This window comes from Stegostoma tigrinum, chromosome 5 (genome assembly GCF_030684315.1).
Source record: "Stegostoma tigrinum isolate sSteTig4 chromosome 5, sSteTig4.hap1, whole genome shotgun sequence".
NCBI classification, from domain to species: domain Eukaryota; kingdom Metazoa; phylum Chordata; class Chondrichthyes; order Orectolobiformes; family Stegostomatidae; genus Stegostoma; species Stegostoma tigrinum.
The window spans coordinates 95,580,447-95,592,071 of NC_081358.1; the positions used below are offsets into that span (position 1 = coordinate 95,580,447).

The following is an 11,625-nucleotide window of genomic DNA, read 5'->3' on the forward strand; positions in this document are numbered from 1 at the left end:
GATTCCCACCCGTTGATCGAGACTGCGCTAACGATGTTGGTGTAGAGCAGCCGGATCCAATTGCGGATGCCCTCCCCGAACCCCAATTTGGAGAGGACGTCCCTCATGTAAGCATGAGAGACCTTGTCGAAGGCCTTCTCCTGGTCCAGGCTGACGAGGCAGGTGTCCATCCGCCTGTCCTGCACATAGGCGATTGTATCCCTGATGAGCACGAGGCTCTCAGCGATCTTCCTGCCCAGCACAGCACAGGCAGGGTGAATCACTGACTCCAGGACAGACCTGACCCGGTTGGCTATGACTTTGGCCAGGATTTTGTAGTCCACGTTTAATAGTGAAATGGGATGCCAATTCTTAATTTCTTCCCTCTCCCCTTTCCTCTTGTAAATGAGGGTGATGATGCCCTTCCTCATGGACTTGCACATTTCCCCTGCCCAAAGCGCACTATCGTACACCTCCAGCAGGTCCTGGTCGACCAGGTCCCACAGAGCGGAATACAGCTCGACCGGTAAGCCGTCGCTCCCGGGAGTCTTATTCCTCTCCAAGGACTTGAGGGCTCTGGTCAGCTTGTCCAGGAATATCGGCCGGTCCAGCCACTCCCTCTTGCCGTCGTCTAAGACCTCCGTGATAGACGACAGGAACGACTCGGAGGCCATGCTGTCCGTGGGCTTCGTGTCGTACAATCCGGCATAGAAGGATCTGCTGATCCTCCAAATGTTGGGCTGAGACAACGTCACCGAGCTGTCATCCTCCTTCAGCCGGCTAAGCACAGAGCTCTCTTTGTGCACCTTCTGAAAGAAGAAACGCGAGCATGTCTCGTCCTGCTCCACGGAGCAGACCCTGGACCGGAAGATTATCCTGGAGGCCTCCGTGGCGAAGAGCGAGTCTTGCTGGCCCCTCACCTCGCGGAGGTCCTCCGTGACATCGACCCCCATCAACTGCAGAAGGAGCAGGTTCTGCACCCTTTTCTGGAGTCGCGACAGCTTTCCCCGTCTCTCTCTCGCCTTCCGAACACCCTTGAGGACAAAGAACCTCTTGATGTTCTCCTTCACCATCTCCCACCAGTCGCCCGGAGACTCAAAGAGGGGTTTCACGGTTCTCCAACCGGCGTACTCCCTCTTAAGCTCCTCGACATTCTCTGGGGTCAACAGAGTCGTGTTGAGCTTCCATGTCCCCTTGCCGGCCGGCTGGTCGTCCTGTAAGTGACAGTCGGCCAGTAGGTGGCAGTGGTCAGAGAAGAACACCGGCTCGACGCTAGTGGACCTGACCGAGAACGTCCGTGACACAAACAGGAAGTCTATCCTTGAGCGGATAGACCCGTCTGGCCGCGACCAGGTGTACCTCCGCTGCGCTCCGTCTGCAGGGGTGCGGAAGACGTCGAGCAGATTGGCGTCCTTCACCGTGCCCATCAGGAATCTGGACGTGATGTCCAGTTGAATCCCCCCACCCGCTGTCCCCACGCCGGATCTTCCATCTGCATCGATGATGCAGTTGAAGTCTCTGCCTAGGATGACCAGCCTGGACGTAGCCAGCAGGGGTGGAAGCCGCTGCAGGACGGCCAACCGCTCACTCCGTACCGCTGGGGCGTACACGTTGATCAGCCTCGGGGGAGCGTTCTTGTAGGTGACGTCAACCACTAGGAGGCATCCCACCACCACCTCCTGAACTTGAGAGATGGTGAAGTTGCGCCCCCGCAGCAGAATAGCCAGGCCCGAGGAGCGACAGTCATTACCCCCCGACCAGATCGAAGGCCCACAGGTCCAGGCGCCGGACCATTTCCTGTACCTGCTGAGATGCAGTATCCCGCACTCCTGCAGAAACAGGAGGTCCGCCTTGATGGTGGTCAGGTAGGCCAACGTGGGCACACATCTTGTGGTGGACTTGACACTGCGCACATTAATGCTCGCAACACGTACCCCCATTGTGGGCAGTGACCGCAGTACCCTCCCCAAGTCCAAGGTCCAGCCCCTCCATCTGTCCCTTCATGCCCATTGCCCGGGCTAACTGCTGGATGCTCTCCTGGCTCAGGAAGCCGTCTGTGCTGCCTTCCTTGTGGCATCCTCCCGTCGGGGGTGCGGAGGCAGGAGAGTCCAGCTCTGGGTCAAGCTGGGGACGCGCTGTTTCCTCCTTCCCGCCTGGGAGTTCCGGAGGGCCCTCCAGGGCCCCAGCGGCACGTGACTGGGTGTCGGAGGGAGCCTCAGGATGCCTCCCGTCACCTGGAAGCCGGGTGCTGCTTTTCTTCTCCCTTGAGATCTTTAGCTTCTGCTTTGGGCATGCCCCCTCCAAATCTCCCTCGTCAGAGGAGCTCTTATAGCCCCCCTGTAGCTGCCTCTTCCCACCTGATGGTTGCGGTTCCTGGGCCCGCCGAGGCACCTTCCTCCTCGCTTTCCGGACCGTCGTCCACTCCCCTGGGTCGCCTGTCGCCGCCTCCATCGACTCCGGGTTGTCGGGGGGGAGCGGAGCCTGGAGAGGCGCTTTGCTGGCCTCGGGCCCATTCTGCGTGGCTGGGCCCTCCTGCATGACCTGGCCCTCCTGCACATTAGGGGGGTCCTTGCAGGGCCCTGGTGCCTTCCTGTCCTCCCGGGGGGTGCTGGCCTCGCATTGCCCCTGCCGGCGACCTGGGCGTAGGTGGACCCCGCCGCGGGCATGCCCTATAGAAGTGGCCCGCTTCCCCGCAAAGGTTGCAGCTTTTCTCTTGTGGGCAATCCTTTGCAAGGTGTCCCTCCTCCCTGCAGTTCCTGCAGATGGTGGCTTTGCAGTCGGCTGCCATGTGACCTGACCTACCACAGGCATGGCAGGCTTTAGGTTGCCCTGCGTAGGTCAGGTAGCCCTTGCTCCCGCCGATTGCGAAGCTGGACGGTGGGTGTACAATGTTCCCATCTGTGCCCATCCTCGGTGTCACCTTGACCTGCCTCTTACTGGTCCAGATGCCGAAGGGGTCCATGATGTTGGTTAGGTCCCCTTCCACCTTCACGTACCTTCCAAGGAAGGTCAGGACATCAACTGCTGGCACATGCGGGTTGTACATATGTACAGTCACCATACGGCTCCTCTGTGCTGGCATCACGAACAGCAGGACAGCAGTCAATACAGAGATGGGGCCCTCACCTCTTTTCTCCTTGAAAACCTCCAGGAAGCGCTCATTAAGCTTGGCACTCCTGAAGGTCACATCGTAAAAACTTCCTCCAGGGAAATCCTGCAGGCAGTAAATGTCTGCAGCAGCGAACGCACAACAGTCCAACAGGACCCTCTTCACAAAGAAAGTCCTGTCCACAGGTGCACCTTCATCCACCTTCTTCACGGAAACACGGATGGTGTTCTGGACCCCCTGACTTGGGGCACGAACACTCGCCACAGCCATCGCTGCAGGTTGGCAGCTCCCTTGAACGAGCTTTAGGCCGAAGCCAGCATTAAGATCCACTGGTTGCAAGGGTGCACAGCCAACCCGACATCTTCCTTCCACCTCCAACACAGCACTCTCCTCCTCTCGGTCCACAAAAGAGTGGGTCTTTATTTTGTTCCGGATGTAAGCTGGTTCACTGAGCTGGAAGGTTTGTTCCCAGACGTTTCGTCACCATTCTAGGTAACATCATCAGTGAGCCTCCGACGAAGCGCTGGTGTTATGTCCCGCTTTCTATTTATCTGTTTAGGTTTCCTTGGGTTTGGTGATGTCATCTCCTGCATTGGTGATGTCATTTCCTGTTCTTTTCTCAGAGGATGGTAAGAGGATACCATCCTCTGAGAAAAAGAACAGGAAATGACATCACCAACCCAAGGAAACCTAAACAGATAAATAGAAAGCGGGACATAACACCAGCGCTTCGTCGGAGGCTCACTGATGATGTTACCTAGAATGGTGACGAAACGTCTGAAAACGAACCTTCCAGCTCAGTGAGCAAACTCACATCCAGAACCTCAACCTGAGCTACAAATCTTCTCAAAACTTGCTTGATAAAAGTCTTTAAAAAAAAAACAGGTGAATTCAACCAGGTCTAGACAGGATTAATGCAGGAAGGCTGTTCCCATTATCTAGGCATTCCAGACCAAGGGCCACAATCTAAGGATATAGTGTAGGCCATTTAAGACCGAGATGAGGAGAAATTTCTTTGCTCAGAGAGTGATGAGCGTATGGAATTTTCTGCCACTGAAAGCATTTGAGTTCAATATGTTTTCAAGGAGCAGTTAGATATAAATTTGTCCTTAGGGCTAAAGGAATCAAAGCCTTGGAGAACAGGGTTATGAATTGGATAATCAGTCATGATCATGTCGAAGGACAGAACTGGCTTGAAGGGCTGAATGGTGTACTCCTTCTCCTATTTTCTATGTTTCTATGTTACTTTTCTGACAGTTTGCTGTTATAAGTGAGGACTCTTATTGGGTTTAGTTTGGTTACACTGGAAACCCCCTGATATCTCATGCAAGTGACCAGTTCATATTCCTGACTAAGCAATGAATTTTGACTAATTAACAGACTGTAGTTCAAGTCCTTCATCCCCCTTCTGTGCAGTTTCTCTGTAGGGCTTGTTGAAAGGATCCTGCTGAGAATGATTTTTCAACGTATTTTAAGACAATCTCCCATGATACCGGTTGAACATCGTGGTCACTGGATAACTGTCAACCAGAGGCTAAATATTGTTTTCTTAATTTCTCAACTCAGCAGGAGAGTTGGTGCAGGAGTTGGATTCAGTAGCTTTTATCTAGGAACAATGAAACCTAAAATGAGCTGAAGGTCCTCTGACCTGAACCCATCTCGTCATCCTGGTGGTAACTCTATATGGACCTTTCTGAACCTGGCTCTGCAACCCATAATGTTATAACAATCTGATAGTGTTCATGGTTTGGGCTTTCATTTGCAGAAGGGTCACAGGAACATGAGTTGATTTGTTTCATTGTCTAACTGGTTTGTATGTGTATTTTTTATTTGAAGTGGTGTCGGCATTGGTCTGGAACCTTGGGAGTTGCTGAGAACAGTCTGCCCCATGCCAACTACTAAGCTCCTGTATACAAGCCAGATGAACATGAGGTAGGAGGCCAATCTAACTCTTGTTGGTCCAGTTGTCAAACTGGCTAATTGATGGGTTAAGAAGACCTCAGTGAAAGTTTGAACTGTGTTAGAATCAGAGCATCAGACTTGGACCTGGTGAGAATTTTGAATTCATCAGCTAGTTACAGCATTCTGGTGGAAAGACCAGCTTGGATTAGACACAGAATAAAGCTGCCTCATAACTGTCCCAGCAAATACACTCTGGCAGGTGCAGATTGGATTACATAAAGAGTGGGGGAAGCAAGCATTATGGGGAAAGGGCAGGAAGGTGGATGCGAGGATAGTCAGATCAACGATGATCCTATTGAATTGTGGATTAGACTCAAGGCCAAACAGACTACTTTTTATGAACAAAAACAAAGTTGCTGGAAAAGCTGAGCGAGTCTGGCAGCATCTATGAAGTTATAAACAGAGTTAATGTTTTGGGTCTAGTGAGACTACTTTTAATGGTCACATGAAATTTTTGAGTCACATCCTAGGTATTGTAGCTGAGCTAACAAGGTCTGGAACTGGATGAACACAGCAGGCCAAGCAGCATCAGAGGAGCAGGAAGGCTGACGTTTCGGGCCTAGACCCTTCTTCAGCTGAGCTGATGTTTAAGTACCATCACTTTGCCGAGCTGTATGCCATGTGGAAGAACTCCACCTGTGCTTTATAATCTGATGGGGGAAGATAACACCTGTATCAGTTGAACACAGCTGTAGCCTCTGCACAAGAAACCATTACATGAAGCACTTATTGTGTTTTCTGGAGACAGCCTGAAAACCAGCCTTTCTGTTTCAGAGGTGGGAATATTACCATAGTGACCGTGCTCATTCCACTGAGCAACTGGTCATTTCTTGATAAAGATACAGCATTGTAACTTTGACTGAGTTACATAACTGGGAGTGTGGAATGTCACTCAATAAGCAATTCATATCATACATAGCTTGGCTGTGAAATGCTCATGTTCTGATTTACGATTTCATTTGCCAGTTCTCCAATAAGGATGAAAACTAAGTCTGAGAGTCTTCAAATCAAACAAGTCCCAAAGTATTAACTTTACCTTAATGGCAGCATTTGTTTCTGAGGTGACAGGTTATAGGTTAAAGCTGGACTCATCAAAACTGAATGTATTGAGGTCTTATCTCCCCCAAAGAGAATTTATCAAAGTGGGGTAGTTTTGATGTTGAACAGGATCAATTAACTAAATGAACTTTCCTCCTCCTCCTTTCAAATATTTAATCCCCTTAGACTTTGCTCCATGACCGTCTGGATTAACCATTTACTGCTGGTCCAATCAATTGTATTTGCTTTGTTGTCCTTAGGGGAACTGCATCCTGGGATAGTATGCTGTCCTCCATTGTGCGTACTCTTCCGCGTCACTCACCCACTGGCAATACTGTATCCTTTTGCAGATAAGCAAACACATTGAGATGAAGAAGTTTATCCTCATCTTTCTGGAATTACAACACAATTTCGCGGACCAGCGAGACTGACAGAACCTTTGTGTTACCACATTTTGTTGCATTTTTGGGATTAATCAGGAGTGTTCCTGCTCCGAATTTTCAACCGTTTTTTTCTGGAGCCAGCGAGCTGATAAGTGCTGTCAGAATGTGGCCAGATTTGTTGTCAATATAAATTCACCTGGAGAGGGGCACAAAGGCCTCCTTCCAACCCTTCAGTCTTTTTGTGTAATGATGTGAAGCTGGCGATTTTAAAATGATGTCAGTGAAGCTGGCAATATGTGATAAGGTACGGGTGCGACAGCCATGTCGCAGTGGGAGCATTCTCATCTTGGAGGTGGTGATTTCAAAACACATTCCTGTGTGATTTGAACACAGAATCGAGACTGACTGCAGTTCTGAGCGAGTGTTACATCATTGATGATGCCTCCTTTGGGGTGAGACAATACCTTACAAGTCTCCTCAGGTGGAAGTAATGGATCCCAGATCTCAATTTTGAAGACGGGGATCTGGTCCAGATTCCTGGTCTATATTTGTCCTTCAGGCAACATCAACTTTACCTGGCCCACAACAGTGATGCTGCTTTAAAATATCATCCTTTGTCAACTATAATGAGCTCTGAGACATCCTCAGGTTGTCAAATGCATTCTATAAAATGCAAACCATATGATATAGGAGCAGAATAAGGCCATTTGGCCTATCAAGGCTGATATATTTCTCAACCCCGTTCTCCCGCCTTCTTCCCATAACCCTTCTTCCCCTCACTAATCAAAAACCTTTATCTCTCTGTCTTAAATACACTTAATGAATTGGCTTCCAAAGCCCTCTGAACTAATGAGTTCCTTAGATTCTCCATCCTGTGGCTGAACAAATTCCTCCTTATCGCAGGTCTAAAAGGTCATCCCTTCACTCCGAGGCTGTGCCCTCAGTTCCTAGTCTCTCCTGTTCAAGGAAATGTCTCCATGTCCAGACTATTTGGGCCTGTCAATATTCATTAAGTTTCAGCGAGATCCTTGTGTGACAATCTCTTCGTTTCTGGGATCAATCTTGTAAACCACCTGTGGATCTCCTCCCACCAGCATATCTTCCCTCAGATACAGGGCCGAAAACTGCTTCACAGTATTCCAGATGTGGTTTGACCAGAGCCTGATGCAGCCTTGGCAGTACATCTCTACTGTTGTAATCTCACCCTCTTAAAATAAATGTTAACATTGCATTTGCCTTCCGAACTCCCAGTGGAACCTTCATGGTAACCTTAAGAGTCTGACCTTGAACCCCTAAGTCCCATTTCATTTTTTCTCCAGTTCTAACATCCTGCACTGAAGGCAAACTGATCTTTAATCCTTAGTGCTTTCAGACATGGCCCAGCAAGTTACAAAAATTGCTGATGAGACCCATCACATGGCCAATTCAGGGAATGGTAGTGAAATTACGAATGTTTCTAATGTTTACATGCAGGAAGAAAATTAAAAGAGAAACACTCTCTAAAGGGGTTGTCTGATGCTAAGGTATGATTTCCGAGTGACTGTATGAATGCTTTGGGCCATTTCTGTACCTTGAAGAGGCTGGAGAGACAGGGTGAAGCATCCTGCTGGAGATTCACTCGAGGAGAAGAGAGCAGAGAATTCTTGAATGAATGGCTGTGCTTGCAAAATTATTGTTAACACGTTCTTAATTCCTTTATATCAGTATCACAGCACAGCAGTTCTAGCTGTGGCGCGTGGAACCAGAGCTGAGACATTTAATTGCTCGCTACAGCCCATCATGATGAAAATGAAACAAGGATATGGATGTGTTTCATGGAACCCTCAAGCCTTGGACTATTGGACAGGTCAGTAAAGTCACCGTAGTCCTATAGGGCTGCTCTCTCATTAGTATGTTACCCTAAGGGTCACTGTACCCCCGGCAAGGGGAGGGGCTGAGAAGGAGAGTCCTTCATGGGAACCACAGCCAGTACAGGAATTGTACCCACACTGTTGGTGTTAGTCTGCATCACAAACCAGTCTTCCAGCCAACTGAGCTAACTGACACTCGCGTGAAAAACCCTTTCAATGCAATTTCACTTCCCAGGAAATTCGAGCCAATGCACTTTGTTTTTGTTACTCCTGCTTACCAGGGAATTTGGACCTGAATTTTGAAGCATGGTGCAGAGATTGTACTGTTGTAGACCAGTTTCTCTCCAGTAACTGGGCCAAGAACCACAATCTGCAGTCGTGTGCATGAGAATGAGAAATAACTATCAATCCAGACTGGTGTGCAAATGTTCAAAGATTGCAGCACCCAAACTAAACAAGAATTGGAGTGCATCAGGATCAACAATGTCTACAAATGTCCATCTCCAAATTTCAATTATGACAATCGTAAGGAAAACCTTATAATAAAGGGTCGTAGGCATTACAGAAAGTGAAACAGATGAAGAGTCACATCAGTTTGCATAATTGTGACCTAACTTCCAATGAATTGATGATTATTTGCACTCTGATTTCAAATGTCCTGAGCTGACTTGCATTGTATTGTTTATTTCTTTGTTACTATATCAGTGATATAGTCAGAAGTAGTTGTGTAGCAGATTTTTGGAATAGACAACACAAGACTTGTTTTGGTGACTTCATTTTCTGCACCAGATCTCCTCCTCCCATTGGCTGCTGTCTGTTTGATCTGATGGGATGTGAGCCTTATAATAAAAACACCCAAGTTGACACAATCCTTTCTAGCACTTTGCTGTTTGAGTTTTCTGTGCAAAAATTCACTTCCCCATTTCCCACATCATAAAGCTGTCACCACACTCCAATGGTACTTAAGGGACTGCTTTGGGGTGCCTTTTATTTTGAGAAAGACCCAATATACATACAAGTCCTTCTTTGCTTTTATGGGGATGTGGTCAATACTGGCAAGGACAGTATTTCTCACTTATCTTAAAGTGTCCTTGAGAGGGTGGTATTGATCAACCTTCTGGACCTGCTAGTGTCCGTCTCATGTCAGTACATGTGCTGTGCTGTTAGGTAGAAATTTGCAGTATTTTGACCCAGTGATGATGAAGGATTGACAATATATTTCCAACATTGTAATCCTTCAGTTGAAACCCGCTTGGAGGAAGCATTGAGGGTGGCAGGGGCATAGAATGTGCTTTGAGTGCGAATATCTCAATGTCCATCACCAATAATACTGCCACTGTTACTGACTGAGCATGTCAAGTCCTTAGGGACATTGCTGCTAGACTGGTCTGTGCAACAAGTGATGAGGGAACCAACAAGAAGGGAAAATCTACTGGATCTCATCCTTACCGATTTTGGTCAGCGACCACCGCACAACCATTGTGGAGATGAAACCCATCTTCATATTGAGGATATCATCCACCATGCCATGTGGCAGCACCACTATGATAAATAGGACAGTCACTGAACAGATCTAGCAACTCAAAACTGAACACCCACGAGACACTAGGTGATGAGCAGCAGCAGAATTAATTTTAACCACACTCTGTGACCTCATGGCCCTGGTTATTCCATGCTCTACCGTTCCCATGAAGGTGGGAAATCAACCTTTGTTCAATGCAGAGTGCAGGAGTGTATTCCAGGAACAGCACCAGACATACCTAAACCTGAGGTGTTCAACCTGTTTAATACACTACACAGGACGATGTGCATGCCAGCCAGTAAAGCAGCATGCGACAGACGGGCCTAAACAATCCTAGTCAATGAATCACATCGAAGCTCTGCCATGACCAGTCATGAATAAAGATGGGTAGAAGCAACCAGCTGGATGTAAAGGCTCCTCAACTATCTCCATCCTCAATAAGAAGGGAGCCTAGTGCGTCAGTGCAAAATACAGAGCTGAACACTTTGCAACAATCTTCAGCCAGAAATGCCAGTTGGGTGATCCATCTCAACTTCTTCCTGACAGCCCGACCAGTCAAACAATTGATTCACTCCATGATACTGCTTAAGACAGTGGATACTGCAAAGTTATAGACTCCTAATAACTTTCTGGGAATGGTACTGAAGGTATTGCATTTTGGTAAGGCAAGTCAGGGCAGTATTTGTACAGTTAATAGTACGGCCCTGGGCAATGTTGCTGAACAAAGAGACCTGGAGTGCAAGTTCCTTAAGTGGGGCCACAGGTCAACAGGATGGTGAAGAAGTTGTTTGGCATGCTTGTGTTTATTGGTCAGTGCATTGAGTATAGGGAGGTCATGTTGTGACAGTACAGGACATTGGTGAGGCCACTTTTGGAATACTGTGTTCAGTTCTGGTCTCCGTTCTATAGGAAGGATATTGTTAAACTTGAAAGGCTTCAGAAGAGATGTACAAGAACGTTACTGGCTCTGGAGAGTTTGAGATATAGGGAGAGGCTGAATAGGCTGCAGCATTTTTCCGTGGAGGATCGGACGCTGAGAGGTGACCTTATATAGGTTTGTAAAATCATAAGGAGCATAAATAGCTAAAGTTTTCTTCCTACAGTAGGGGAGTCAAAAGCTAAGGGGTGTAGGTTTAAGGTGAGAGGAGAGAGATTGAAAACAGACCTGAGGGACAACTTTTTCATGCAGAGGGTGGTGTACGTATGGAATTAGCTGCAAGGTTTGGAGGGATCGGGCCGAACATAGGCAAGTGGGACTAGGTTAGTATGGGAACATGATCGGTGTGAACTAGTTGGACTGAAGGGTCTGTTTCCATGCTCTGTGACTGTTACAAGGACAAGATAAGCGATACACAGGAACACCACCACCTGCAAGTTCCCATTCAAGCCACACACCAACCTATCTTGGAATTATATCGCTGTTCCTTAACTGTTCCGAGGTCAAAATCCTCAAACTCGCTTCCTAACAGCGCTGCTGTACCCCTACGTCCCAAGCTCTCTGATGAAGGGTCTAGGCCCGAAACGTCAGCTTTTGTGCTCCTGAGATGCTGCTTGGCCTGCTGTGTTCATCCAGCCTCACATTTTATTATCATCAGATAGCTTTTTTTTACCTCCCTTTTTGTGGAATACTTACTTTTTGTTCAAAGGCCATCAGCAGCTGTGTTTGAATATGTTCAGCAACTGGCTAAGGTTACGAAATAATGCTTATGTTTTAACAAGCCAGGTTTCTGTCTGGCACTTGGCTTGTCTGGCATCACAATCAGATGGCATCAAAACACTTGT

General features: G+C 47.9%; 1 protein-coding gene across 1 annotated transcript in view; it reads left to right on the top strand.

The window, feature by feature from the left end:
* Nucleotides 1–11,625, top strand: part of LOC132209622 (tubulin delta chain-like) — a 71,559-nt gene that overhangs the window by 55,549 nt on the left and 4,385 nt on the right. The window contains exons 9-11 of the mRNA XM_059646352.1: nucleotides 4,925–5,020; nucleotides 6,349–6,424; nucleotides 8,176–8,317. Coding sequence (XP_059502335.1) covers nucleotides 4,925–5,020; nucleotides 6,349–6,424; nucleotides 8,176–8,317 — 314 coding nt within the window. The remainder of the gene's footprint in view (nucleotides 1–4,924; nucleotides 5,021–6,348; nucleotides 6,425–8,175; nucleotides 8,318–11,625) is intronic.